Here is a 25,537-nt window from a genome sequence, read left to right on the forward strand (position 1 = left end):
TTGTGTAATGTTCACAAATAATTTTATTTTCTTTTAAATATTGAAGTAATAAAAATAAAAACAAAACAAAATAAAATATCGTTTTAGCAAAAATAAAATTCAACCAAAAACAAAAGCACATAAAACACATAAAACACCACCAAACATAATTAAGACTTATCAACTTCCAGAAATTTAAAATAGGAAGAATGCCCCAGAGACGACCGAAGATAAAATGTTTTTAATGGTTTTACGGCGCTTGCAACACATTAAGGTCATTCCAGCGCCAGTAAAAAGGAAGAAAATGGGATAGTAAAAGGTTCAAAAATTACAATTAAAGCACCCATGAAAAGATAAGACAAGGGAATTGATTCAAATAGGGAACAGATGCAGATTCCAAGAGCACACTATCAAAGTACTTAGTTTGAGATCACCTAAAAGTTTTATCCAGTCACAAGCACAGGTCCCCACTAAGGGGAATACACTCAAATGATTATAAGTCATATATAAGATCTAAACAAAACATAATACATTACATAACAGAGAGATGATTTACAAGGAAAAAAATATCTCTCCCAAAACTAACTATACATTTGATTGTTTCCCTCTCACCAAGGGTATCCGGTCAGGGCCAGGACAAAACCAAGTAATCTCATTCCAAGACAAAGACAGAAAGCTAGTTGGAAAATAGATAGAAGACAGTAAGTACCTCCCTGCCCGCTATGGGAGGTCAGGAACCCAACCCAGGTAGATAAAATATCTGAGCGTGACCCATACCCACACTATACATTCATTTAAAAATACATTCATATTTGACCAAAGACTGATCCTTGTCAATGATATTAAGATTACAATATTTAACTGGAAAACGACCAATTACAATTTATATTATATATCAGTAAGTAGCAGCTAAGAGACGACCCATACATCACTTTGAGTAAAATCAAAGCCTCCATGTAACTGAATGGTGAGATAACAATGCCCAGAATAAGAACTAGAACAAATAAAACAGTATGAATATTAACGTCGATTATTTTTGTCTGAATAGAGATTAAATAGACACGTGCATCTTTCATGACTAAGAACTGCCCAATGAAAAGACCAAAAGACATGAATTTCGCCAAGTCCTTATTACCTAATGTCCCAATAATAAAAACATACATAATTCTCTGCAAATACCCAAAAACAAATTTGATCAGTTGTACCAAATCCTCTGAGTTATAAAAAAAACCCACACAGTTGATATTGATATAAGCTGCCAGGGGAACAATTAAAATTAACACCACAAAAAACATACACATGTACATTTACATAGCTCACAAACTAATTAAACCAAATTACATGACCCACCACAAAATTCGAGATATTTTTCACAAAGTATGGATTTCAGAATTGGCCATTATTATGCAATACTGCAGCTTTGATTTGATCTTTGCAACTGATTTTGAGGCAAAAGGAGAATTCCTTTTTCTTATTTGAGATCTTGATGGATATATCTTCAGGGCAAAGTGCTCACTTCAATTTGCATTTAGTTTGTTGGTGCTGATTTTAAACCGATACCTGAATCATCAGCTGCTTAAAGCTTCTGTAACTAAAATACAAAACATAGTATAAAAGGAGGAAGAATATTAAGATAATATAATAATACAAACATATTGGTGGATGAGACATTTAAAAATTATTTTTGTCTAATCTGTCCCAGTTGAAACTAAAATTTGACAAGAAAAAGAGCAAAATATACCAACATGGAACTTTTTGGGAGTTTTTCTTTTTTTTTTTTTTAAATAGAAAAATTTGCGGTTAATAGCAAAATTCTGTTTCTGGCCACTTCACCAGCTCTTCTCTTGTTGAAAAATATAAGTCTTGCAAGGACATTTTGTGCTAGACGTCGCCAAGTGTTGTAAAAAAGAGAATCTGTTAACTGTGACATTGCTTGCTTAATGACATTAGCTTGAAAGTCTTTCAGCTTTAGCAAATCCTCTGTTTCCGGTAATTGCTCAACAGTTTGATCCTTGCGCCGTTTCAACGTGTTTAAAGCATTGGTTGAAACAGCATCTGTCCATTCGTCAATTAACAGCTTTTCAAATGTTTCTGTTTCTTTTACTTGTTCGATATCATCCTTTCGTAGACAAGAATCCCTCTTTACAATGGCAATCTTTTTAGGTGTCCAAGTCTGAGTGCTAAAGAAGGTATCGTGAATATTCTTCTTCCATCAGGCGTAATGGTCAATCCACAGAGATTTGAAGCAGCTTCTAGACAAGTATCAAAGTGTTTTCCGCACAATAAATCTGCAAATCTCAATTGCACTTTTACCAAGTCCCTACATTCAATTAATAAATGCGCAAGCTGTCTCATTCTCTGAGAAATGTCGTTCTTCTTAGATGGGCCGTACTTTTTCAGCAACATTTCTCCTAACTTACATAACAGAATATCATTACTTGCCACTGTAGTAACACTGTCCGGCCTCATCCCCGCAATTAGCCCACGCATCATTTCTCAGCAACCATCAGTGTGAAGACATGCAGAATCTAATAACAATTTTGACTGTTTCAGAACAGATTTATCCTTTTCTTCTTCAGTAATTCCATCCTTAAGAGGACATTCCTTTGCATGCCTCCACATTTCTGCCTTGTAATAAAAGTCATAACAGTGGGGGCATGGAAAGAATTTGTCAGCTCTCCTTTTTTTACTTGGCATTTTTACAACCACAATATTGGTTCCACCAGCATTTAAAATTTTAATATTATGTTTAAAGTTTCCTGCCCACCTGAGTTTCGTTAGTGTCAATTGATATTTTCTCATTTCACCTAATTCCTTATAAGACAACATAGCAGCAACCTCCTTCTCTTGAAAGTGTATTTTTGATATGTGCCTTGCCAGGTTTAGCTGACCATTCTGACAAAAAAAGCAGTACTGTCTCTTTTCTAAGAAATAGCCATCCTTATTGCCTCTGGACTTTGATTGGGATACTGAAATAAAAATGATAATAGAAATAGATAGAATGGGTGATAAAACTATAAATAGGCTTAATATCTAAAATCGCACATTTATGATAAATGCATTGCATCATTACTAGTTTTTGAAAAATAGCCCTAATTTTTTAAGAAAGCTGCAGATTTCATTAGTGCAGCAATTGAAATTTGGTAGATAAATAAAACTAAATTCGGATTGATTTCGGAATGTTTTGAAACCATAATTAGTTACCATTAATTAATTAAAACAAAAGAAAAGCTCGTCTGGGTCTGCTTCTTCTAGAATCTGTCAGTTATTGAGTGTATCATCCTCCTTCCTTTACTTCCGCTTATATTATTAGATTACCATATCTAAGAAGCCTTTGATTTCAATAAGAACAACTATGGTCAACATATATAACACTTTGTATCGTCACTTTTCTGCTATTCATTCGCTGGCACTGATGTCAACATCATAACTATCTTACAAATAGGTCCAGACCGGTGACATGCGTGGGTCGCATCCAAGCACGATACGAAAATTGTTAGACCGGCGTTTATGTCCTTGGAAATACATTTCACACGCATTTCCTCATCGTATCGGAGATGAACGTTAAGCTAGAAGTTCCGTGTTCGTTTCATGAGTTCATGTTAAAGTGGCAGGTGTTGTTTTGTGGTGTCCTGAAAAATTGTAAGATGCACCAATCGCCATGCAGGCATTGTCCCCAAGTGTCATTATTGTTTTGCAGTGACATGTCAAGACAAAGATATGTTGTAAATCGCTTTGAGACCTTGGTGAAAATCACTTTATATCTAAATGCTACCTTTACTTTTAATAGGAATAATAATCAAACACACAGCTTTCATATCGATCTCTTTCAAATACAGAAAAACAGGTGTACACAAGGAATTAACCTTACCATAAGTATTTTCTGTTTCACCTTGGTTATCAATCACCTCAGAACTGGAGTCTACCATACTTTCATCTTCATCAGAATCAGAGTCATCTAAAATATGATAATTCAATTTTGAAAGTGAGCCTTGTGGTGAAAATTAGATTACATTTAAAATGAAGTAGAAGTTGAGTAAATTCAAATATCAATAACTTGAAATATATTATGATCAACATAAATACTCTCGACCAAATTAAAAAAAAAACAAAAAAAACTTCACATTTAAGTTTCTCTTTATTTTGAATGCAGTACTTTTTAATCAATTGTATCAAATTCATAAAAGATCATAACAGCATAATCAATACTACCAATAATGATTAAAGTTTTTGTTACTATGCATCTTTTATACTTAAACCGCTGTATCATATTGTAAGTCCTTTTTAAAAAAAAATTGACTTGAACATATGTTGTGTAAAATAAAATCATGACTTGAAAGCATTAAAACATGATTGTGGTGATGATTCCTTACCAGGTGGGTAATAATCCTCATCTTGCACAAGATCACAGTGAAGTGCTGGAAAGTCAAGGTGCTCAGATAATATGGTCTCAGATGGTGGTACACCAACACTGCCGGAAACCTTTAAAATATTAGGAATATAAAGATGTTTAAATTTAAACATTGAGCATGGGGATACTAATTTAATGTCCTAGTGAGAGAAGATGTAGTAAAGCAAATTTTAAAATCAGCATTTTTAAAGGTTAGACATGGTGCATACTCGAAAGGAAAAAACTATTTTCAACAAAATACCACAAGATTTGCAAAATGCACAAATTTAGTGTCATGTAAACCCAGAAGTTCATTGTCTCAATTGCTGTTAATCAAAATATCCAAATAAGCCATGACTTAGATTGTATTTGATCATTAGATGTTACATTCCAATATTTATTAGGATTTTTAAAAAGCTATTACACTATAAAATCAGTTGAAGAAGCATACCCAACATAATATAAAGTAAGTGATTGACGTTATTTTACTTATTTTTTAATAAAAACAAAATGAGGCATTGTATTTTGTTGGAATAAACTTACCTTTGAACATTCTACTATGGATGGGAAAGTGTCCAGCCATTCTTCTACTTTGTCATTCACTGCACCTTTATCTAAGGGGGAATGAATAAAATAATATTGTATCAATGTTATAAATGAATTTTATTGAAAAATTGTTTTACGTAGTAAATGATTAACATCAAAATCCAAGTGTTGTTCCATCACAGGGTTGGCTTACATCATACATAAAAGTCAACTATATTTAATTTCTATGGCCCAAGTGGAAGAATTAAATGATCAATATTGTATAAAATCTTATGATCAATACCTGCTGCTTAGCTTTAAATGTAACAGCTTAAACTTTCACTCAATTGGAAGACCGTCCAACTAGGGAGTGGTAGGTCAGTGGATCGAATCCTCGGACCGCACCAAAACTCAAGATGTAAATATTTATACTGTTTCAACTGCCCGCTCATGCTCTATGCATTACAGGAACAGTGAAATGACTAGTTAGTTGGCTAAGTATCAGTAAAATTATAATGTAACTGGGTGGGGATGGCGAGTGGTGTTACACCGCATTTCTTAATGTGACAACACAAAACTAATTTGTCAAACAGTCTCTTATATGAACTACAGTAGTTGGTAGGTACCTAAACTAAGTATCATAAACTTTCACATTTGACCCAAGTCACAATCTCTATGGAATGACCATACACAACACTGTATGGCACTTCAGTTGATTATTTTTGCAAACATTTAACTGTGTTTTACGTGAACACTCTTGATTCCTTTACGAAAGCTGCAAATGAAGAAGTCTGATAACTGATAACTCTATGACTACTCTTTTATTCTTACATTGAGTTTGAGATTCCGCTTGATGTAATTTTTGTTTGTCAAGGGATGCTTGCTCCGCTTGTAGATTTTGCTTGTCAAGGGATGCTTGCAGCATCCTTCTGCCATATGTTGCCATATCTGAAATAATGATTAAGAATAGAATTAACGTAACGTACCAGTTATGGAGTTATGGTGAAGTAAAAATTTGTAAATTTAAACCTGTAGCTCTTTAGTTTATATGTTGAGATGGATTTTCTATTAGCCACAATTGTAGATTATTTATATGCCAAATTTCATAAAAACTGAGAATGGTGCAGAATGCTTTCCTAATTGCGCAAGTAAACCACCCCAATTTTACAAATAGCTTTTTCATCATTGAGGGACCTCAGTTAGCCTATCGGCAGCTGCAGAATGGCTGTAAATGGCGGATCACAAAACCTACTTCTCTCCCTCTTTTTCATTTTCATATCTAGATACCACACTGGGTATAGTATAATAAAAGGACGTGTCTAGGGAGACCAAAATCTTCTGTCTCTTTATGTTGAGGGGAGATTTTGTTCTTTTGTTTTTCTTTCTTCTATTTAATTATTATTTGTTTGGTTGTTTTTGCTGCTGTTCTTGATTGATTGATTTATATATTATTTCTTAAGGCTTTGTGATATTATTATCATGCCCCCCCCCCCCCCTCTTTTTTTTAAAGTCAGAAGAGAGACTGTAGGACTGTAGGTTATTGGCCGTCCAGCACAAAAATTAATTTTCTTTTCTTTTTTTTCTAATATTTTAAAATTTTTGTTAGGAAGACCATGATTTTGGTCTTCCAAAGTTAAGTCGTATTTTTTCATATATATATAACTAGAACTGTTTCTTATGTTGTGGAGTGAAGTTGTTTTGTTTTTGTTCTTTATCTACTGTTTAATTTTTTAAACTCTGTATAATAATAACATGCCAATCTCTCTCCACCCACCAAAAAAAATAAATAAATAAATAAAACAGAGAGGAAAGACAGAAGAGAGATTGAAAGTGAAAGTTATCACCGTGCAACACAAAAGTTATGTATTTTCTTTTCTTCTTTAATGTTTCCATTTTTTAAAATTTTGTTCTTCAGTATTCTCTTGGTTTCAAAAATTCGTTTACTTCTCTGTTCTGGGGGGGGGGGGGGGGGGGGGGGGGGGCTGGGGTAATATTATTAAAAAGCCCTTTTTTAAACAAAACAACCAAGCAAGTACAGTAACTAAACCAAAAAAAAAAAAAAAAACAAGTTATAAATAAATGGAATTTTAAAAAACTTGCCTCTTCAACATATAGAAACAGTTCCATACAAAAATATACGGTTTTACTCTGGGAAGCTAAAATCTTGGAATCCCTAGCCTCTACCACTACCATAATAATAATAAAAATAAAAACAGTTCATTATGAACTTCATAGAGTTTGAGTTTGAAAATGTTATCAAACTGCCTAGAGTTGAAGTAGAACTACAACTACAAACGTCATTGTCATAGAGTAATGAAATAGGGTAGTCATAGCGACATTTTTAATTCTTGAACAAAGTTGGGCTCTATTTATATTAAGTTGCCTTCTGATTTCCTATATAATATATAAAGCTGAGATAGTAGAGTCAAAGTCTCTGTACTGCCTGCTGCCGTTGCTGTGATTTTCAAACATGAACACAAATCACACAGACAATATTATATTTGGAAATATTCTGTAATGGATTTCATTTCATTACAGTTACAGCACTAAGCTAAAAGAGTAAAAAACTTACTTTATGGCTTAAACTTTAGTGAACACATTCAGACTTATTAGGCTTAGGCTTAGGGCTCAAAATTAAAAAGTAAGTAAGGGCACGAGGACATGACCAATGACAAGACGTCTAAACAGTCGCCCAAAGTTGCATTCAATGATCAGGCCCAGGCAATACAAGAAGCAATTTTTAAAAAGCAACAACACGCATCTAGATAGATAGGACAACAAATTGAAACAAACATACTCACCTAATTCAGTAAGTTTTACTTCATCAAATTGAATGTTGAATGCACAAACCACAGTCCGACTAAGTTGTATCTTCGGTCCGCCCATAAAATAAACAAAACGAACGGAAGCGGAAGTAGGTCAAATTCCAGTAGAAAACTATCTCCAGTGTCTTTTTAATTCAGAAAAGTGAGTGGAGCAGGCACTTATGTTGGTAACAACAAGATATGAAGTGAATAGAAAAGTGCCAGAAGACAATAGAGAATAAAAAATTTTTCGCGGCGGTGGTGGGGTTTGAACCTGCGACCTTATTGGTACGACAACTCCGCCTGGCAGGTGAGAGCGTGGCTCTACCGTGTGAGCTATCCACGAACACAAAATATTCGTTTCAAACTCAAAGTCATTACTAGATCCCTCTCTCACCCACTTCTTGAGACCGCCGATTCGTTCGTACACCACCATCGCGAATAATTTTGACCAGCAGTTAAGCTTAATAGCCAATATTCTCAACACAAACATATAACATAGAAACGATTGAGACATTGAGTATGCTCCGGTGTATGGGGTGAATTTTTAATTCAGAAAAGTGAGTGGAGCAGGCACTTATGTTGGTAACAACAAGATATGAAGTGAATAGAAAAGTGCCAGAAGACAATAGAGAATAAAAAATTTTTCGCGGCGGTGGTGGGGTTTGAACCTGCGACCTTATTGGTACGACAACTCCGCCTGGCAGGTGAGAGCGTGGCTCTACCGTGTGAGCTATCCACGAACACAAAATATTCGTTTCAAACTCAAAGTCATTACTAGATCCCTCTCTCACCCACTTCTTGAGACCGCCGATTCGTTCGTACACCACCATCGCGAATAATTTTGACCAGCAGTTAAGCTTAATAGCCAATATTCTCAACACAAACATATAACATAGAAACGATTGAGACATTGAGTATGCTCCGGTGTATGGGGTGAATTTTTAATTCAGAAAAGTGAGTGGAGCAGGCACTTATGTTGGTAACAACAAGATATGAAGTGAATAGAAAAGTGCCAGAAGACAATAGAGAATAAAAAATTTTTCGCGGCGGTGGTGGGGTTTGAACCTGCGACCTTATTGGTACGACAACTCCGCCTGGCAGGTGAGAGCGTGGCTCTACCGTGTGAGCTATCCACGAACACAAAATATTCGTTTCAAACTCAAAGTCATTACTAGATCCCTCTCTCACCCACTTCTTGAGACCGCCGATTCGTTCGTACACCACCATCGCGAATAATTTTGACCAGCAGTTAAGCTTAATAGCCAATATTCTCAACACAAACATATAACATAGAAACGATTGAGACATTGAGTATGCTCCGGTGTATGGGGTGAATTTTTAATTCAGAAAAGTGAGTGGAGCAGGCACTTATGTTGGTAACAACAAGATATGAAGTGAATAGAAAAGAATTTAAAATTCACCCCATACACCGGAGCATACTCAATGTCTCAATCGTTTCTATGTTATATGTTTGTGTTGAGAATATTGGCTATTAAGCTTAACTGCTGGTCAAAATTATTCGCGATGGTGGTGTACGAACGAATCGGCGGTCTCAAGAAGTGGGTGAGAGAGGGATCTAGTAATGACTTTGAGTTTGAAACGAATATTTTGTGTTCGTGGATAGCTCACACGGTAGAGCCACGCTCTCACCTGCCAGGCGGAGTTGTCGTACCAATAAGGTCGCAGGTTCAAACCCCACACCGCCGCGAAAAATTTTTTATTCTCTATTGTCTTCTGGCACTTTTCTATTCACTTCATATCTTGTTGTTACCAACATAAGTGCCTGCTCCACTCACTTTTCTGAATTAAAAATTCACCCCATACACCGGAGCATACTCAATGTCTCAATCGTTTCTATGTTATATGTTTGTGTTGAGAATATTGGCTATTAAGCTTAACTGCTGGTCAAAATTATTCGCGATGGTGGTGTACGAACGAATCGGCGGTCTCAAGAAGTGGGTGAGAGAGGGATCTAGTAATGACTTTGAGTTTGAAACGAATATTTTGTGTTCGTGGATAGCTCACACGGTAGAGCCACGCTCTCACCTGCCAGGCGGAGTTGTCGTACCAATAAGGTCGCAGGTTCAAACCCCACCACCGCCGCGAAAAATTTTTTATTCTCTATTGTCTTCTGGCACTTTTCTATTCACTTCATATCTTGTTGTTACCAACATAAGTGCCTGCTCCACTCACTTTTCTGAATTAAAAATTCACCCCATACACCGGAGCATACTCAATGTCTCAATCGTTTCTATGTTATATGTTTGTGTTGAGAATATTGGCTATTAAGCTTAACTGCTGGTCAAAATTATTCGCGATGGTGGTGTACGAACGAATCGGCGGTCTCAAGAAGTGGGTGAGAGAGGGATCTAGTAATGACTTTGAGTTTGAAACGAATATTTTGTGTTCGTGGATAGCTCACACGGTAGAGCCACGCTCTCACCTGCCAGGCGGAGTTGTCGTACCAATAAGGTCGCAGGTTCAAACCCCACCACCGCCGCGAAAAATTTTTTATTCTCTATTGTCTTCTGGCACTTTTCTATTCACTTCATATCTTGTTATCTCCAGTGTCAAGAGATTGCCATAGCTCTGCCTGATTCAAACCCAGATTTTCTTTGCACCCAAGGGGCGCTACTCAACTTGTAGTCAAACGTTTTTAACAACTTAACTTATTTTTATCTGTCAACCAAAGGCAAATCGTTTTCAGACGAAAAAAACCTACATGGTTTTTGACAACTTAGCAATGTTGTCAGAAACCACCCATGGTTGTCAGATCACGTCAAAAAATCATATAGATGTTGTTAAAAACCATGCAATATAAGAGTATATATATATATATATATATATATATATATATATATATATATATATATATATATATATATATATATATTATATATAAAGGAATTTACCCAATGGAAACCGTACGGTGCTCTTATTGACTAACCAACCAGCGGCCTCGATGAGAAAAATATCCGCCATTGAGACGTTGGCTGGGAATCGCGTTACTATAGTAAACAAGCGCTGATCGGCCGTTCATGAAAACAAGTTGCTGCTCGCTCGTTGAACTCAAAATTATTCAAAACGATCTCTCTAAAATGATATAAATGTGACTTCTTAAGGTTTTCTTCACGGTCAAAACCACACAACATTCTATTAATGATTACGTCCGAGGCAAAAAGGAATATTGACAGGTCGACCGAGAGTTGAACTCGTTAGACGACAAACATCAATGCGAAGTGTAGCGAGAGTCAAGCTATTGTTTGTCTTGTCCTATTCTATATAGAGAAAAGGATAAATAGTATAGCCTCGTGTGTGAGTGGTAGCGTGTCATAGTCTTGTTTTTAAATTGTTTCTGTTGTTTATGCGTGTAGTGATGACTCTCTCACACTCAATTTCAATGCCGAAAGAGGAATTCCCGCACACAAGAAAGGGGAATTGGGGTGGTATTTGGCATACATATTGTATATTATCTAGTTCTAATAGATAACTGATTAGAATTATATTATGATATATAAACACAATGCCAAATACAATTCCGAAGTTTCCTTATTTCAAATGAAGTAAAGCTCCAAAACCTAATGGTAGTGATTGTAGTACTGAGTGTTAGTGAGGTGATGTGGTGTTGGTGGTGGTTGTAGTTGTAGTAGTAATAGTGATGATGATGTGGTGGTGGTGATGATTGTAGTTGTAGTAGTAGTGGTAGTGATGATGATGTGGTGGTGGTTGTAGTAGTAGTGGTAATGGTAATGATATGGTGGTGGTGGTGGTTATATATATATCATAGAATTAAACGAATAAAAATTAAACGGTAAATTCCTTGATATATATATATATATATATATATATATATATATATATATATATATATATATATATATATATATACAGTGTATACATATTATATATTAACATTGATAGGGCAAATGGCACAGGATTTCATCTGTTTCATTAGATTTTCTCTAATTTTATGAATTTCATTTACAAAGTAGCCAGAGAATGTTTTAACGTGATGTGGGATACTGCGGATTGAGAGCCGTTGAGAGAGTTGCAATCTATTAATAAAAAAAAATAAAAAAATAAAAAATTATTAGTTTATATTTTGATAAATTCATTCGTGACGAGTTTATAAAACGAAACTCTCTATTAACTTTATCTGCATCCGTTTTGTCACTAAACGGATGTTCCCGTGACCTTTCGCGCTTGCGCCGTAGATCGTTCTCCTTCATATTCACCTCTAGGTAAGGACATTTAGATCTGCAAAAACACCGGTAATATCATTTAGGAATCAGATATAGTAGTGATCATCTGGCCAAAACAAAGTTCTTATCCAAGAAGTTTAGAAAAGGCTAGTCTTTTTAGCGTATTATTGCATTTTCAGATATATTATTGACGTTAACCGGCTCTTACTTGTTTACGTTTCTATCTTTAGTTACCGGTTTTCTTTTTAGGTTTGACGAACTGACTGCAAAATTCACAATGTATGCTTGTGCAAGATTCGTCCAGCCTTCTGCCCGATGTGTGGTAAGTATTCTTTACTTTTCATCAGTCCGATACATATACAAATATTCATTGTTCTTGAGTTATGAACTCTAAATCAACTTTACTGGATATCCTCTGTATTACAATTGTGGGTTAGCACTCAGAGGTCAGTAGAGTTCACGGTCCACACACCCACTCAGATCGTTTGTCGTAAAAATGGGGAAAGCAATGCAGGTCTTTTCTGCGTAATGTTTGATTTTACGCATTTGATTTATAATTTTTGGGTGTTTGTTTCTCGCGATCGTATTTTTGACTGACCTCTGTTATGTTGACAAGTCGGTGCTCATTCATTATGACCTACTGTGACCTTGTTCATTTGCCGATCCAAAAGTGAAGTAAAAATGCTTTCACTTTCATAATCATGAATACAAAAATGTCAACACATTCCTGCAATAGAATATTGAATTACTCGAGTGGCTTTTGGGCATTTGAGATTTGAGATTGCCTTATCCCCAAACTGAACTCAGTCACTCAAAGCTTGAACTTAATGAACTGATAACGAAGTCGAAGTGCGCTCACGACTGACATCGGTATGCCTTCCCAAACAATTCTGTACAAATAGACACAATACTGATTTGTGTTTTAAAATCATTAGTAGGTTGCCTTTTCCCCTTTTACTTTTCGTGTCTATTCTTGTTTTGTGGTGTGTTACAGTTTGAAAACAAATGGCAGCATTTAAACTAATGACCTTCAAGTCAAGTGTCTTTTTGCCGTGCTCTGCCTCTAACTCTATCCTTTTACTTATTCACAGACTTGACTTATACTGCTCAGCAGTAATAAACCAATGACTATCCTTTTTTTCAGAACATGCATTCATCAATAATTCAGGACAGTTGCTCTGTCAGTACCCAACATTGTAGTTTTTTTTTAGTTTGAGATTAATTCAATTTGTCTGAATCATAGTCATAAGTAATGCTTAGCAAATTATTGAGATCCATTCGATTTATTTTGTGCAGCTCACAGACTCACAGATCTTATTAGGACAAAACTGAAAATACTGCTTATAATTGATTGCAAGTGTCTAAGTTAACTTGCTATCTTTTCAATGGGGCAATGAGTTGTCTGGTTTTTAACTTTTATGACTATTTTCATAAAACTAAAACTGGGAAATGGGTGTATTTTATTTTAATCATTAATTTCACCGTCAGTGATTATTTGACAGTTTCCACATCCAGCTCCTGCATGGCCCACTATATGCCATTGCAGGCGTTTATATGTGGTACAGTAAATTCATTCTTGCTATGCGGTAGATTCAATCCATGTTCTCCCGCTCACCATGTCTGATACATTTATTGATATCCATTTTTATGCTTTGCTAACTTTTTCTACAAAGGAAGGATGTATCAATTTTTTTTTGTCCAGCTGAGAATGTGACAAGAATTTTTAAAATGCATTTTCTACTCGGTAATCAGTTATGCGAGTTTAATCAGACACCATTGGGGTTGCAGCTACAATGCCCCTATCAATGATACAAGATGAATATGTGTAGGAATACTTGTTCACATAGTCATGGAAGTAATGACATTTTCAGAAACATTGATCCGTCTTAAATGTCAGTTGCGATTATTATGAAATGCTCTTTTTTTTGGAGAATATTTGTGATACATTTATTTCATTGAGTCAACGCATCACTATTTTTCATTCTCTTTCTCCCCCCCTCTTGTGTTGAATAAAAATTTAAAGTTTAATGCATCTTCCACTCATAAGGTCCTGCTTAGCGTATTCATGATTATGCAGACGCTCAAGTGTGGTAGAGTAATATCATTCTTGTTATGTTGTTGGATCCACATATCAGGATTCTCCCACCCACCATGGTTAGGCGTTTTTTTATGAATTGGGTGCACAATTAATAATGAATAAATAGCATACCTAAGCGTGGATTCCTTGCTTTTGTCTGGGTAAATGTCATTTTTCTTTTCCTTTTACCTTCACTTGGTTCCTTTTTAAGATCCCGAAAGGAAGTTTTTGAAGGGCAAAGTTATAACATTTTTCTTTTTGACGAATGGAACTGTACACATTTTAATAAATTTGAGTTGGTTTCCACATAAAAGGTCCTGCTTGGTCGTCAAGATGCCATAGTCAGACACCCAGATGTGGTACAGTGAAGTCATTCTTGCTATGTGGTTAAATCCTCACTTGGATTTTCCCACCCACCATGTCTGATACAATTGTTGATTGTTTTTTAAATTATGATTTCTGCTGTTTCTGCAACTTGTTAAAAACTTCTAACGTATACGTTCTCATTTCTCACGAAAGGGAAATGCATTTTTTCTATTCTGATTTCAGGCTAAGAGGCATCCATCTCAATGTAATCTTAATTGTTCAAGTTTGATAGGTTTAGAGTAGATTTCTTTACTTTTTAACACAGGTGATTTAATTCAGGCGTTCTCTCCGTGTTTTAACTGGGAAATCTATGTTGCATTTAGATATGTCATCCACCCACTGTGATTATGATGGGTTTTTTTTCCCCGTCATATCCACACATGAAGAAAAGGTCATTTCTAAAGCCAATTTTATCCGAATCACAGTATTTAGGTGTTTTTTTCCTGAAATAAAGGATCCTACCAGGGGCTGGAATTGTGAGGTGCCATCAGGGGTCTGGCTAAATGTGATTTTACTTTTTCTTTTGCCTCCACTAAGTCCCTTTAAATTCCCAAAAGGAACTTTGGGGGGGGGGGGGGGGGGGGGGGCAAAATTATAGCATTTATTTAATTTTTTGGAAGGATGGAAATTTTCACAAATTTGAATTCATTCCACATAAAAGGTCCTGCTTGGTCCTCAACATGCCATAGTCAGACACCCAGATGTGGTACAGTGAAGTCATTCTTGCTATGTGGTTGAATCTTCATTAGGATTTTCCCACCCACCATGTCTGATACAATTGTTTCTGCTATTTCCTAATTTATCTTTCCCTGGAAAGGGAAATGCACTTTCACATTCCAGAACTTGGTCCTTGAATACAAATACTGAGAATTGAGGTGACTTTAAGTTACATTCAGATTTTAGGCTAAGAAATAACCATCTCATCATAATCTTGAGTTCGATAGGTGTTGAAGTTATATGACCATTTATTTTGTATTTAATCATATTTTTTTTTCAACATTAAGTCAGTCATTTATGTTGCAATTCTGTACTTTCCAACAGGGACTGTGATTATGATGACATTTTTTTTCCCCGTCTTATCCACATATGACGATTAAAGCGATTGATAAAGCCAATTTTGTCTGAATCACAGTTAACTGTTTGGAATCAGTATTCTGGACTGGTATTTCTGAGTCAGTGGTTGATGCGGACAGCTTACTTGTTCTTCAACTCCATCTCTTTCCCTCCTAATTATCCCTATTTGCCTGGGTGGGGATCCTGACCTCCCATAGTGGGCAGGGAGGTACATACTGTGTCTTCTATCCCCTTATATCTGTTTTCCAACAAGCTTTCTGTCTTTGCCTTGGAATGAGGTTACTTGGTTTTGTCCTGGCCCTCGTCGGAGTCCTGGCTGAGAGGGAAACATGATATTGAGATGATATTTTTTTTTCTTGTAAACCTTCTCTCTGTTATGTATTATTATATTTATTTTTAATGTATAATGTAAACATTTGAGTGTATTCCTCTTTGTTGGATTTTGTGCTTGTGTACAGATGAGACATAGGTGATCTCAAACTAAATACATTGGTGATATACTCTTGGAATCCACATCTGATCCCTATTTGTTCCCATTTCCCTTTGTCTTCCTTTCTCTTGGGTGCTTTAATTGTAATTCTAGAACTTTTACTATCCCATTTTCTTCCTTTTTACTGGCGCTGATATAACCTAAATGTGTTGCAAGCGCCGTAAAACCCTTAAAAACAACAAACATCCCTATTTGCCTATGGGAGGTTTTTTTTTTGTAATGGAATGGCAATTTAAAAAGAATAATGTATGTCATAGTCATTGCAAATTTTATTGATTTACCATTTACCACGGTGTTGCTGTTACTGTTAAAAAGGCATATATATTTGGCGGTATGAAATTGATCAGATTGTTAAATATAAGTAATATTGCATTTATGATGACTTACTTTTTCTTCCCCATCATATCAATACATGAATTTGAATCATTATTCTGCCTTATGCATTACTTATTCCTCTTTGCATCTTGATGGCACCATAGGACAAAGCATTGTGCAGGTACATTTGTACATGCTTTTCTATAATTTTTTGAATTGGCAATGCAATGCAACATTGCAAGACTCCATTTTCTTTCTTTAACATAAGAGTGACCTGACTTGTTTGACATCTAAAGGAGTATCAACTGTGATTATGATGACTTACTTTTTTCCCCGTCTTATCCATAAATGAGGATGAATTGCTATTCAAAGCCTATTTTGTCTGAATCACTGCTTGCTCTTGGTGCCATACATTTTAATAGTGCAAGCTGGTCAACTCTTGTGTCTGCCTCTTTTATTCCCTCCTCCTGCTTATATTATATACTTTGCTTATTCCTCTTTGAACCTACATGAGCTTAGGGCATAACATTTGTACAGTTGTAACTAGTTTATAATTTTTTTGAATTTGTGATGCAATGGATGCAGAAACTGCACCTTTTTATGAACTCACATTTGTAACTACTGTGGAATCTCAGTAATTGAACACCGCAGGACCCGATTGCTTGGTTGACTATGCGGATTCCTCTATAACTTTGTTTAACTTCAGAGTATCAACTGTGATTATGATGACTTACTTTTTTCCCCATCTTATCCACACATGAAGATGAATCGCTGTTTAAAGCCAATTTTGTCTGAATCACACCTTGCCTTGTTCTTGGTTCATTGGTTTTTGAATGGGCAAGTTGGCCAATTCTTGTTTCTGCCTGTATTATTCCCACATCCTTCCTTTCCATCTCTTTTCACCTTGATGAGCATTGTCATATCATTTGTACAGTTTTTAAAAATTTGCAATGCAATGTTACAGGGCTGCTCTCTCCTCTTAAATAAGAGTGACCGTAACTGTTTTCTAAGAGTATCAACTGTGATTATGATGACTTTATTTTTTCCCCGTCTTATCCAGACATGAAGATAAATCGCTATTTAAAGCCAATTTTGTCTGAATCACAACTTGCCTTGTTCTTGGTGCCTTGATTTTTGAATGGGCAAGTTGGCCAATTCTTGTTTATGCCTATATTAATCCCACATCCTGCCTTTACTTCTCTTTTCACCTTGATGAGCATTGTCATATCATTTGTATAGTTTTAAAAAATTTGCAATGCAATGTTACAGGGCTGCTCTCTCCTCTTAAATAAGAGTGACCTTAATTGTTTTCTAAGAGTATCAACTGTGATTATGATGACTTTATTTTTTCCCCGTCTTATCCAGACATGAAGATGAATCGCTATTTAAAGCCAATTTTGTCTGAATCACAACTTGCCTTGTTCTTGGTGCCTTGATTTTTGAATGGGCAAGTTGGCCAATTCTTGTTTATGCCTATATTATTCCCACATCCTGCCTTTACTTCTCTTTTCACCTTGATGAGCATTGTCATATCATTTGTATAGTTAAAAGAAATTTGCAATGCAATGTTACAGTACTGCTCTCTCCCCTTACATAAGGGTGACCTTACTTGTTTGATTTCTAAGGGTATTTATTGTGATTATGATGACTTTATTTTTTCCCCGTCTTATCCACAAATGAAGATGAATCGCTATTTAAAGCCAATTTTGTCTGAATCACAACTTACTTTGTTCTTGGTGCCATAATTTTTTAAAGTGGAAGCAGGTTGTATCTTATTTCTGCCTATATTCCCACAGCGTGCCTTACATCTTACATACTACTCACTCTTTGCACCAGTATGGTGGCTTTCCTCGGATATACGTAAATACGCAATTTGTTATTGGTGTCAAGAGAGGGAATTTACTCTTTTTAGAAAAGATTCCCTAAATCATGTGTACTGGAAGTGAGAGTTATTGTTTGGAACAAACTGGTACCTTTTCCACTCTCCAGAAGTTAGCTAGATAGAGTATCAATGAAATTTAATTTATCATCTCAATTGCTCTAAAAGTTGGGGCTAAAGCGGTTAAAATTGTGCTTACAGACAGTTGTTCAAAGTTTCCTCGTGTTGACCAAGCGTTAATTTTAAATCTCATGAATATAGATATAAGGTTTGTCTTTAAAATTGTTTTAAGGAAAGGGCAATTCATTAAACGTTACATACCCTATATCTCTACTGTTAATAATGGATGTGCACAAGTAGTAGTAATATAATATATGAAGCTATATTTTATGTTATGATTTTGTTTGAGTTTGAACAATGGACCGATAAATTTTCCTCCTGGCAGGTAAAGCATTCGTAAATATGCACACGTTTCATCATTTTGGACTTGACAATGCAGTTCTATTTCTGAGTGACCTTACTCGTTTGATTTCTAAACGTATCAACTGTGACTATGATGATCTGGTTTTTCCCACCTCATCCACTCATAATATAATGGTACTCAAAGCCAACTTTGTCAGGATCACAACTTTTCGGAAAAGGCATATTGTTTCCATTTTTGTTATTTTTTAGTTTTGAGATTCACCGCTGACATTTTCTTTAAGGTCTTAACAGACATGCTGAATCTTACGAATTTGTTCGTAATTTTACAAATTTTAGACAAATATCATGGCCAAATACTAAATTTTATGGAAAATTACGAATTTTTAATTCTTAATAATACTTCATAATAATAATAATGATAAGAAGTAGAACTACTACTACTACTACTACTACTACTACTACTACTACTAGTACTACTACTACTACTACTACTACTACTACTACAATAATAATGATAAGAATAAGAGTTACTACTACTATTACTACTATAAAAATGATAATATTGTGGTTGTTCGTACACAATTTTAGAAATTACGAATTTCATTGTCAAATTACTAAAAATTGACATAAAAATTACTAAATTTGAAGTTTTCAATTTGGCATGTCTGTCTTAATCTGGTTTGTCTTGATTTCAAAGTATGAGAATATTTTCTGATGAGAGTGGTGGAAGAAGCAAATTTGAAAAAGGTTCTCTTTTCCAGCATTTATAATCATAGCTCTGGATTACTCGTTCCCCGCTGTTCTTTTTCTTTAATATGAGTGACTAAATTGTTCGACCTCTAAACTAGTATCAACTGTGATTGTGATGACTTACTTTTTTCCCCGTCTTATCCACAAATGAAGATGTCTTGCTATTCAAAGCCAATTTTGTCTGAATCACAGCTCTGGGCAGGACTTTTTTCATTAATGGTTTCGTTTTTATTTGAATTATTTCCTCGAGGTGATGCATATTTGTAAATTTTCGTTTAAATGTTTTTATTTTTTATGTTTCAGGCTACCCTAGGCAGAAGTGCTGCTAGGCCTCTTGGGACTGCTGCTGTACCCAGACAGGAGGTAAGGTTTCTCACTGCATTGAGTGTTAAACTGTTCTGATTCTCTTATTTAATCGAATTAAATTGCACTCCTTTGCCGTTTTCTCTTATTCTTGAGAGGAAACCTTTCCCTTGGGTGCTATATTACAGCTGTGAATAATGCAACTTGACATCCCGTCGAGAATGATGTGTTGTTTACAGTAACATTGAAAACACAATTTACGGTTATGCTTTGTGGATTTGTCGTAGGAAATTTATTTTATGCTATGGAAACTCTTATTTGAAAACGCGCCAGTACGAAGAAATCAACCCCATTATTCAGTGTTCCAATTTACAGATTCCATCAGATGGAATGTTCTATCAAGAAGCGACGCATGTTGCAATTGGGATAGCTTTAATAGTAATTGTAATGAATGTAAGAATTGATGAGTTTACTCTCTGTTTATCTAGAATTGTGCCATGTTTTTCATAATATTTAATATAAAATGCGTGTCGCCGTTCTATCATATGTAAATAGAATGAGTGTAGTGACAATCATACATTTATACATATTTAATGTCTTTGTAGTCTTGTCATTTTTTATATGATCCTGCATTTGTATTTATAGATGGATTGTACAATGGAATGTGCATAAAGTCAACACTTTTTGTTAGCCCCAAGTTTTCTGTTAAGTGTGTTCCATTGATAATGATAAAAGTCAGCCTTTCAGGTCCGGTATTGTTGGCTTTATCGGGATTCCACTGTAGTTTTTAAAATTAAAATTGACAAATTTATCTTTTTAGACACTATGCTCCCCTAGTGGTCCATTATGATGTTGTTTTTTGTTGATACAGAATGTTGTATGCACTCCGTTGCCGTTTCCTCTTAGTTTTAAGTGGAGACCTTTCCCTTGGGTGCCAAATTATTGCTGTTAACGATTTGACAGTATCTCTTGTTGTGAATGCTGCTTTTTGTTTACAGTTACATTGATGTTTGGTCAGTTTCCTTTACGGTGGTCTTCTCATGTACTATGCTCCCCTAGTGGTCCATTATGATGTTGTTTTTTGTTGTTGTATGCACTCCTTTGCCGTTTCCTCTTAGTTTTAAGTGGAGACCTTTCCCTTGGGTGCCAAATTATTGCTGTTAACGATTTGACAGTATCTCTTGTTGTGAATGCTGCTTTTTGTTTACAGTGACATTAATGTTTGGTCAGTTTCCTTTACGGTGGCCTTCTCATGTAAGACTTGTTTTAGTTGATTTTTTTTTCCCTCTTATTTTCAGCCCAGTGCAACTAGCGGCACTCTATCAGCATACAGTGGCATCAGTGGTCTGAGCCTCGCCCCTAAACAGCCCAGCATCTCCTCACTTTTGAGCCAGGTATTATATGATCTAATCTATATTTTATTAAACTCTTTATTCACAATTTCTTCCCCCTTAGTACTACTATTTCATTAATGCTATTCAAGATACTTAAGGCAGATATTTTAATCTACTGTTTGTTAATATTATTGCATGAGAAGTTTCAAAATATAATTTCCACCACTTGCTACCAAATGGAAAAATAAATTTTTCATATGGGTTCCTCTGATAGTGATGACCGCATTTTTCCCCGTCTTATCGACAAATGAAGAGAAGTTAGCTTTTATGCCAGATTTGTCTGAATCAGAGGACACCAAGGATCCATGATGCATGCGACTTAACTGGGGCATTAACTGATGTTGCATTGGTGGGTGACAGTCTATGTGGCAATTGAATTCCCCCTAGGACGGAAAGTGTTGACCTCCTGTGGGCTGCTAGTGTATTTTTCCCTATTTCATAGTCTATTTCTTTTATCATCTCTATGTTATTTTACTTTTTCTGGTGTCTTTGTATCTTTGTGTTTCATTGAGCTCTGCCTGGTGTCTTTCTTCTTGAGAAGGATGCAGATGAATTTTTTTTTTTTTTTTTTTGGAGTGATATTTTTTTCTTTGTAAATCATTTCTCCATTATATTAATTATCTGTTACGTCAATGGGAAGCTGATTGGATTTACTCAATTTGAGACGAGAGGTGGTTCATGCCTCAATAGGGTTGATTGTTCATGATTTATGACCGCACGGCCAGTTCTTAGTATCTTGTTCGCCCGGTTATATTATTTTTAGGTGATGGATCACATTTCAATGTCCCTTTAGATCCTATGGTGATGTTCTTGGGACAAGCTGCTGAGGTTGCCTTGATCTAATGTGTTGCAAGTCGTGTGAAATATCTGAAAAATGAATCATATTAGAATAATCTTTGCTTCACACTCGAAAGGTACCTACTGCTGCACTATGTGGCCCTTGAGTAAGTTACCTTGCCCTAGCTCAATTTGCGGTGCTGCACTACGGCTGACAACTGGGTTATTACAGTCTTCCCTTGGAATAGACCTTGGAGACAGATTTCCCCCATCAGATGAATAAAGGGGATTTTATATTTTTATTTTGTTATAAGCCCATGTTGATTGCTCATTGATCGTTTTTTCTTTCTTTTTCTCCCTCATTTCAGGTCCGTACTTTCCAGACCAGTGCTGTCCAACGCGATATTGATCAAGCTGCCAAATACATTGGAGCTGGAGCTGCCACAGTAGGAGTTGCTGGATCAGGTAACATCTATTTTAATGATTGCCCATTTCACTAATGCTGGTTAAGTAAGGCAGGTGTTAAAGACTAATATTTGCTGTTTTTGTTGTTCAAGAGAATTCAAAATAAATTATTTTTCTCTCGCCAGAAATTCCCATAAAAGACAGGAAACTCAACTTTGGTTAATTTCAACATTTTCCCTTATTCCAAGGTGTTTTTTTTTTTTTTTTTTTTTTTTTCTCTCTTTCAAATTAATAATTTACATTGTGAAGTCCCCGGAGCTTGTGTTTTACATGAGAATGAGCACTGTTTAAATGTTTATTTTTGTTATTATTATCCGGAGTGTGGGTGGGGTTCCTACCTCCCATAGCGGGCAGGGAGGTACTTGCTGTGTCTTTTATCCCCTCTTATCTGTTTTCCAATTGCTTTCTGTGTTTGTCTTGGAATGAGATTGTTTGGTTTTGTCCTGACCTTGGTCAGAGTCCTTGGCTGAGAGGGAAACAGTCGAATGTATAGTTATAGTTTTGGAGATGATATTTTTTCCTTGTAAATCATCTCTCTGTTGTTATGCATTGTATTATGTTTAGTTTACACATTATATTATATGATTGGTAAACATTTGAGTGTGTTCCTCTTAATTGGTACCTGTGCTTGTGTCTGGATGAACTTTTAGTGATCTCAAACTAAGTACTTGTAGTGTGCTTTGGAATCTACACCTGTTTCTTTTTGAACCAATTCCCCTTTGTCTTCCCTTTTCTCGATGCTTTATTGTAATTCTATAATTTACTATCCCATTTTCTTTCTTTTTACTGGCGCTGATATGACCTTAATGTGTTGCAAGCGCCATAAAACCCTTAAAAACAAAAACAAACATTGTCCGGAGTGGACTGTACCAATGTGCTGCTCTGAGATTGTTAGATTAAACAGCAGAGTTTGGAGAGATGTTTGTTTTATTCATAACATATAGATAGTTATTCATTGCTGCTTATCACAAATTTTTACACTTTTTATAAGTCATGAGTTATTCCAGTTTTAACAAGTTAGATATAAATATGCTAGTTTTCAACCATTTATGCAGGTCTCTCATAGTGGATATCCTGAAGTATCCAAGTGGAGCTTTGTCTAGTTACAATGATAAATTTTAATATCATCTACCATGTGTCATGTTACATCCTTCGTGTTAAGTGTTGCTGTTGGCTAAGGACCCTTTGTAAAGTGATTAGGGCATGTTTAGTGGACATTGTTCTATATAAAGGCTCGTTTTCCCCATCCCCTCCCACTCCTAAATTCTTGCGTCAAATTGTGCTTGAAAGATAGTTCTCTTCATTTAAAACTTTCCCCAAATTTAGTTACTGGGAAGTTGGCATCTTCCTTTTTACTTGTGTCCATGGAAACAAACACGCACACACTCAGCTTTTTAAAAGCTGGATCTAGTTAGTATTTTATCATTTTCCTTATTACATGTACCCCTGGATAACAACTTTTTCAAAGCTTAGCGACTTGATATTGAATTTTTTTTCTCTCTTTTCTCTTCAACAGGAGCTGGAATTGGAAGTGTATTTGGCAGTCTCGTCATAGGTTATGCCCGTAACCCATCTCTCAAGGGTCAGCTTTTCTCTTTTGCTCTTCTGGGATTCGCTCTGTCAGAGGCCATGGGTCTGTCCTGTCTTATGATGGCCTTCTTGTTGCTCTTCGCTTTCTAAGCAGCAGGGTTTCAAGTTTAGGGTCACTGTTAAATTAATCACATCACCATCGTAGATAAGATAATTGAGCAAGATTTATAGACTGAATCTGTTTTCATATTTATGCGAGATGATGCTGGCATTATTTGACCAAATTATTTTAGTACATGTAAATTTTTTTCCAATATAGTGTGCATGAGTGCGGTTGTTTGAGAGTGAGTGCATTTATATTTTGTAGGTTTCATGAGAGTATTTCTAATTGTGATTATGTGTCCCTCATATACCTAAAATTAGGACACAGACATGACTGACGTGATGACAAGACAGGAGTTTGAATCAGACCCTGGTTTACATCTTATGAAAATTGTGAGAATAAAAGATGGGGACATATATTTGTATGACTGTGTTACTGTTATTTCATTTGGAACAAATGTGATAAGGGACTGAATGATTTGTGTCAAGCCCATAACTCTGCCATGCATTCGTCTTTGTTCCTTTTTTTTTTTTAAATTAAAAAATGAAAATGAAATGGAACAAGCTAAGCTGTTACTGTTTTTGCTTGTTCCTGCTGAGATAATTTGGACATTTGAAATGGAACCGTTAGTGTGATTTATTGTACAAATATGTTCAGTCTGTCTTGGTCTAACTACTTGAGTAGAATGGGTTTGCTGAGGTCAGATGAATTAAATGGATTGAATAATTTAATTTAAACTTGTTAAAGGCTTTATTCTTTAATAGGCATGATTTCCCTCCAATGACAAAATGATGCAATTTTTTGTCCTTTGCAGTCACTCAGATCTGCCAATTCTCCTGATTAAATTGGAAATTCCAGATTTCCCTAATGTCCATGTTTTCCCCAAGCTTTTAAATTATCCTATCGTGACATCTTCATTTAAAACTTTTCCCAAATTTAGTTACTGGGAAGTTGGCAAGTCTGGTCACAGTTCAGTTTTAATTTTTCAGCCGAAGCAAGCTGTCCGCTTGTGCTGTGTTACTGCATCACTTTGTCTTTGGGTAGTGTGAAAGTTTTTGTCTGTTTTATCAATTTTGCTGATTAACCCATAGAGGCCCGGTGTTTACTAAAAAAATTCCGCTGAGGCCCAGTGTAAGGGGCATAACTCTTAACAAAAAATACCAACACAAAGTTAAAAAATTATTAAACGAGAACCAAATGACATAAAATTATAATTTTAATTCCTTTTTATAGCCAGATAAATTTGCTTTCGAATGATATATAACATGACATGTTTTGATTTCAATAAATTGGGAAAAAAAATATTAAAAAAAAAAAACTTGTTCCCCGCACCCCCATCCCCGTCATTTTCGTCAATCTCGGACTCCGATTCAGTGTTCGAATCACCTTGATCGGGTGCTAACGCCTCGTCTTGTCCATCCCCACCATCGTTTACATCTTCTTTTTCTAGTTCGATATTGCTTTCATTTCCAAAATCCTCTTCATCGTCTACACCACTCTCCAAAACATCATTTCTAGCGCCACGCAACAAACTAGTGAGGTACGGGAATGCCATTTTTCTGAATTCGATTACTCACTTGCTATCAACTATATAAACGTGCGGTATAAAGGAAACGGAAATAGAACGATCGCATTACGTTTACAATGTTTCCGGTTTAGAATAAAACGAAGTGATTCGTTGCAATAAC

General features: G+C 35.6%; 2 protein-coding genes and 8 non-coding genes across 14 annotated transcripts; 9 read left to right on the forward strand and 1 right to left on the reverse strand.

Annotated features, from left to right (window-relative positions):
* On the reverse strand, positions 1 to 7,839 carry LOC144957805 (uncharacterized). Its single transcript, XM_078889239.1, has 6 exons — positions 7,696 to 7,839; positions 5,726 to 5,842; positions 4,913 to 4,983; positions 4,353 to 4,461; positions 3,851 to 3,937; positions 1 to 2,948 (listed from the first exon to the last, which is right to left on the reverse strand). Exons 1-6 carry the CDS (start codon positions 7,778 to 7,780, stop codon positions 2,476 to 2,478), a joined length of 942 nt encoding a protein of 313 aa, XP_078745365.1. The 5' UTR covers positions 7,781 to 7,839; the 3' UTR covers positions 1 to 2,475.
* On the forward strand, positions 7,816 to 24,580 carry LOC144957806 (ATP synthase lipid-binding protein, mitochondrial-like). 5 transcript variants are annotated; one of them, XM_078889243.1, is made up of 6 exons: positions 7,816 to 7,861; positions 12,153 to 12,225; positions 19,581 to 19,640; positions 20,879 to 20,974; positions 22,120 to 22,216; positions 23,733 to 24,580. In XM_078889243.1, exons 2-6 carry the CDS (start codon positions 12,181 to 12,183, stop codon positions 23,894 to 23,896), a joined length of 462 nt encoding a protein of 153 aa, XP_078745369.1. In that variant the 5' UTR covers positions 7,816 to 7,861; positions 12,153 to 12,180; the 3' UTR covers positions 23,897 to 24,580. The 5 variants fall into 5 exon arrangements, with proteins under 5 accessions (XP_078745369.1, XP_078745370.1, XP_078745366.1 ...); XM_078889244.1 differs by lacking the exon at positions 7,816 to 7,861 and adding an exon at positions 11,857 to 11,942; XM_078889240.1 differs by lacking the exon at positions 7,816 to 7,861 and adding an exon at positions 11,917 to 11,942 and having other exon boundaries at positions 12,134 to 12,225.
* On the forward strand, positions 15,389 to 15,480 carry LOC144958427 (small nucleolar SNORD12/SNORD106). The gene has a single exon (XR_013642429.1). It is a non-coding gene; the product is annotated as a small nucleolar SNORD12/SNORD106 (small nucleolar RNA).
* On the forward strand, positions 16,529 to 16,620 carry LOC144958429 (small nucleolar SNORD12/SNORD106). Its single transcript, XR_013642432.1, has one exon. It is a non-coding gene; the product is annotated as a small nucleolar SNORD12/SNORD106 (small nucleolar RNA).
* LOC144958426 (small nucleolar SNORD12/SNORD106) lies at positions 16,938 to 17,029 on the forward strand. The gene has a single exon (XR_013642428.1). It is a non-coding gene; the product is annotated as a small nucleolar SNORD12/SNORD106 (small nucleolar RNA).
* On the forward strand, positions 17,243 to 17,334 carry LOC144958430 (small nucleolar SNORD12/SNORD106). The gene has a single exon (XR_013642433.1). It is a non-coding gene; the product is annotated as a small nucleolar SNORD12/SNORD106 (small nucleolar RNA).
* On the forward strand, positions 17,548 to 17,639 carry LOC144958428 (small nucleolar SNORD12/SNORD106). Its single transcript, XR_013642431.1, has one exon. It is a non-coding gene; the product is annotated as a small nucleolar SNORD12/SNORD106 (small nucleolar RNA).
* Positions 17,857 to 17,948, forward strand: LOC144958425 (small nucleolar SNORD12/SNORD106). The gene has a single exon (XR_013642427.1). It is a non-coding gene; the product is annotated as a small nucleolar SNORD12/SNORD106 (small nucleolar RNA).
* Positions 19,380 to 19,471, forward strand: LOC144958424 (small nucleolar SNORD12/SNORD106). The gene has a single exon (XR_013642426.1). It is a non-coding gene; the product is annotated as a small nucleolar SNORD12/SNORD106 (small nucleolar RNA).
* LOC144958423 (small nucleolar SNORD12/SNORD106) lies at positions 21,178 to 21,267 on the forward strand. The gene has a single exon (XR_013642425.1). It is a non-coding gene; the product is annotated as a small nucleolar SNORD12/SNORD106 (small nucleolar RNA).
* Positions 24,581 to 25,537: the final 957 nt, after the last annotated feature.

Source organism: Berghia stephanieae, chromosome 12 (assembly GCF_034508935.2).
Source record: "Berghia stephanieae isolate SIO BIC M18660-M18661 chromosome 12, UCSD_Bste_1.3, whole genome shotgun sequence".
Lineage (NCBI taxonomy): Eukaryota > Metazoa > Mollusca > Gastropoda > Nudibranchia > Aeolidiidae > Berghia > Berghia stephanieae.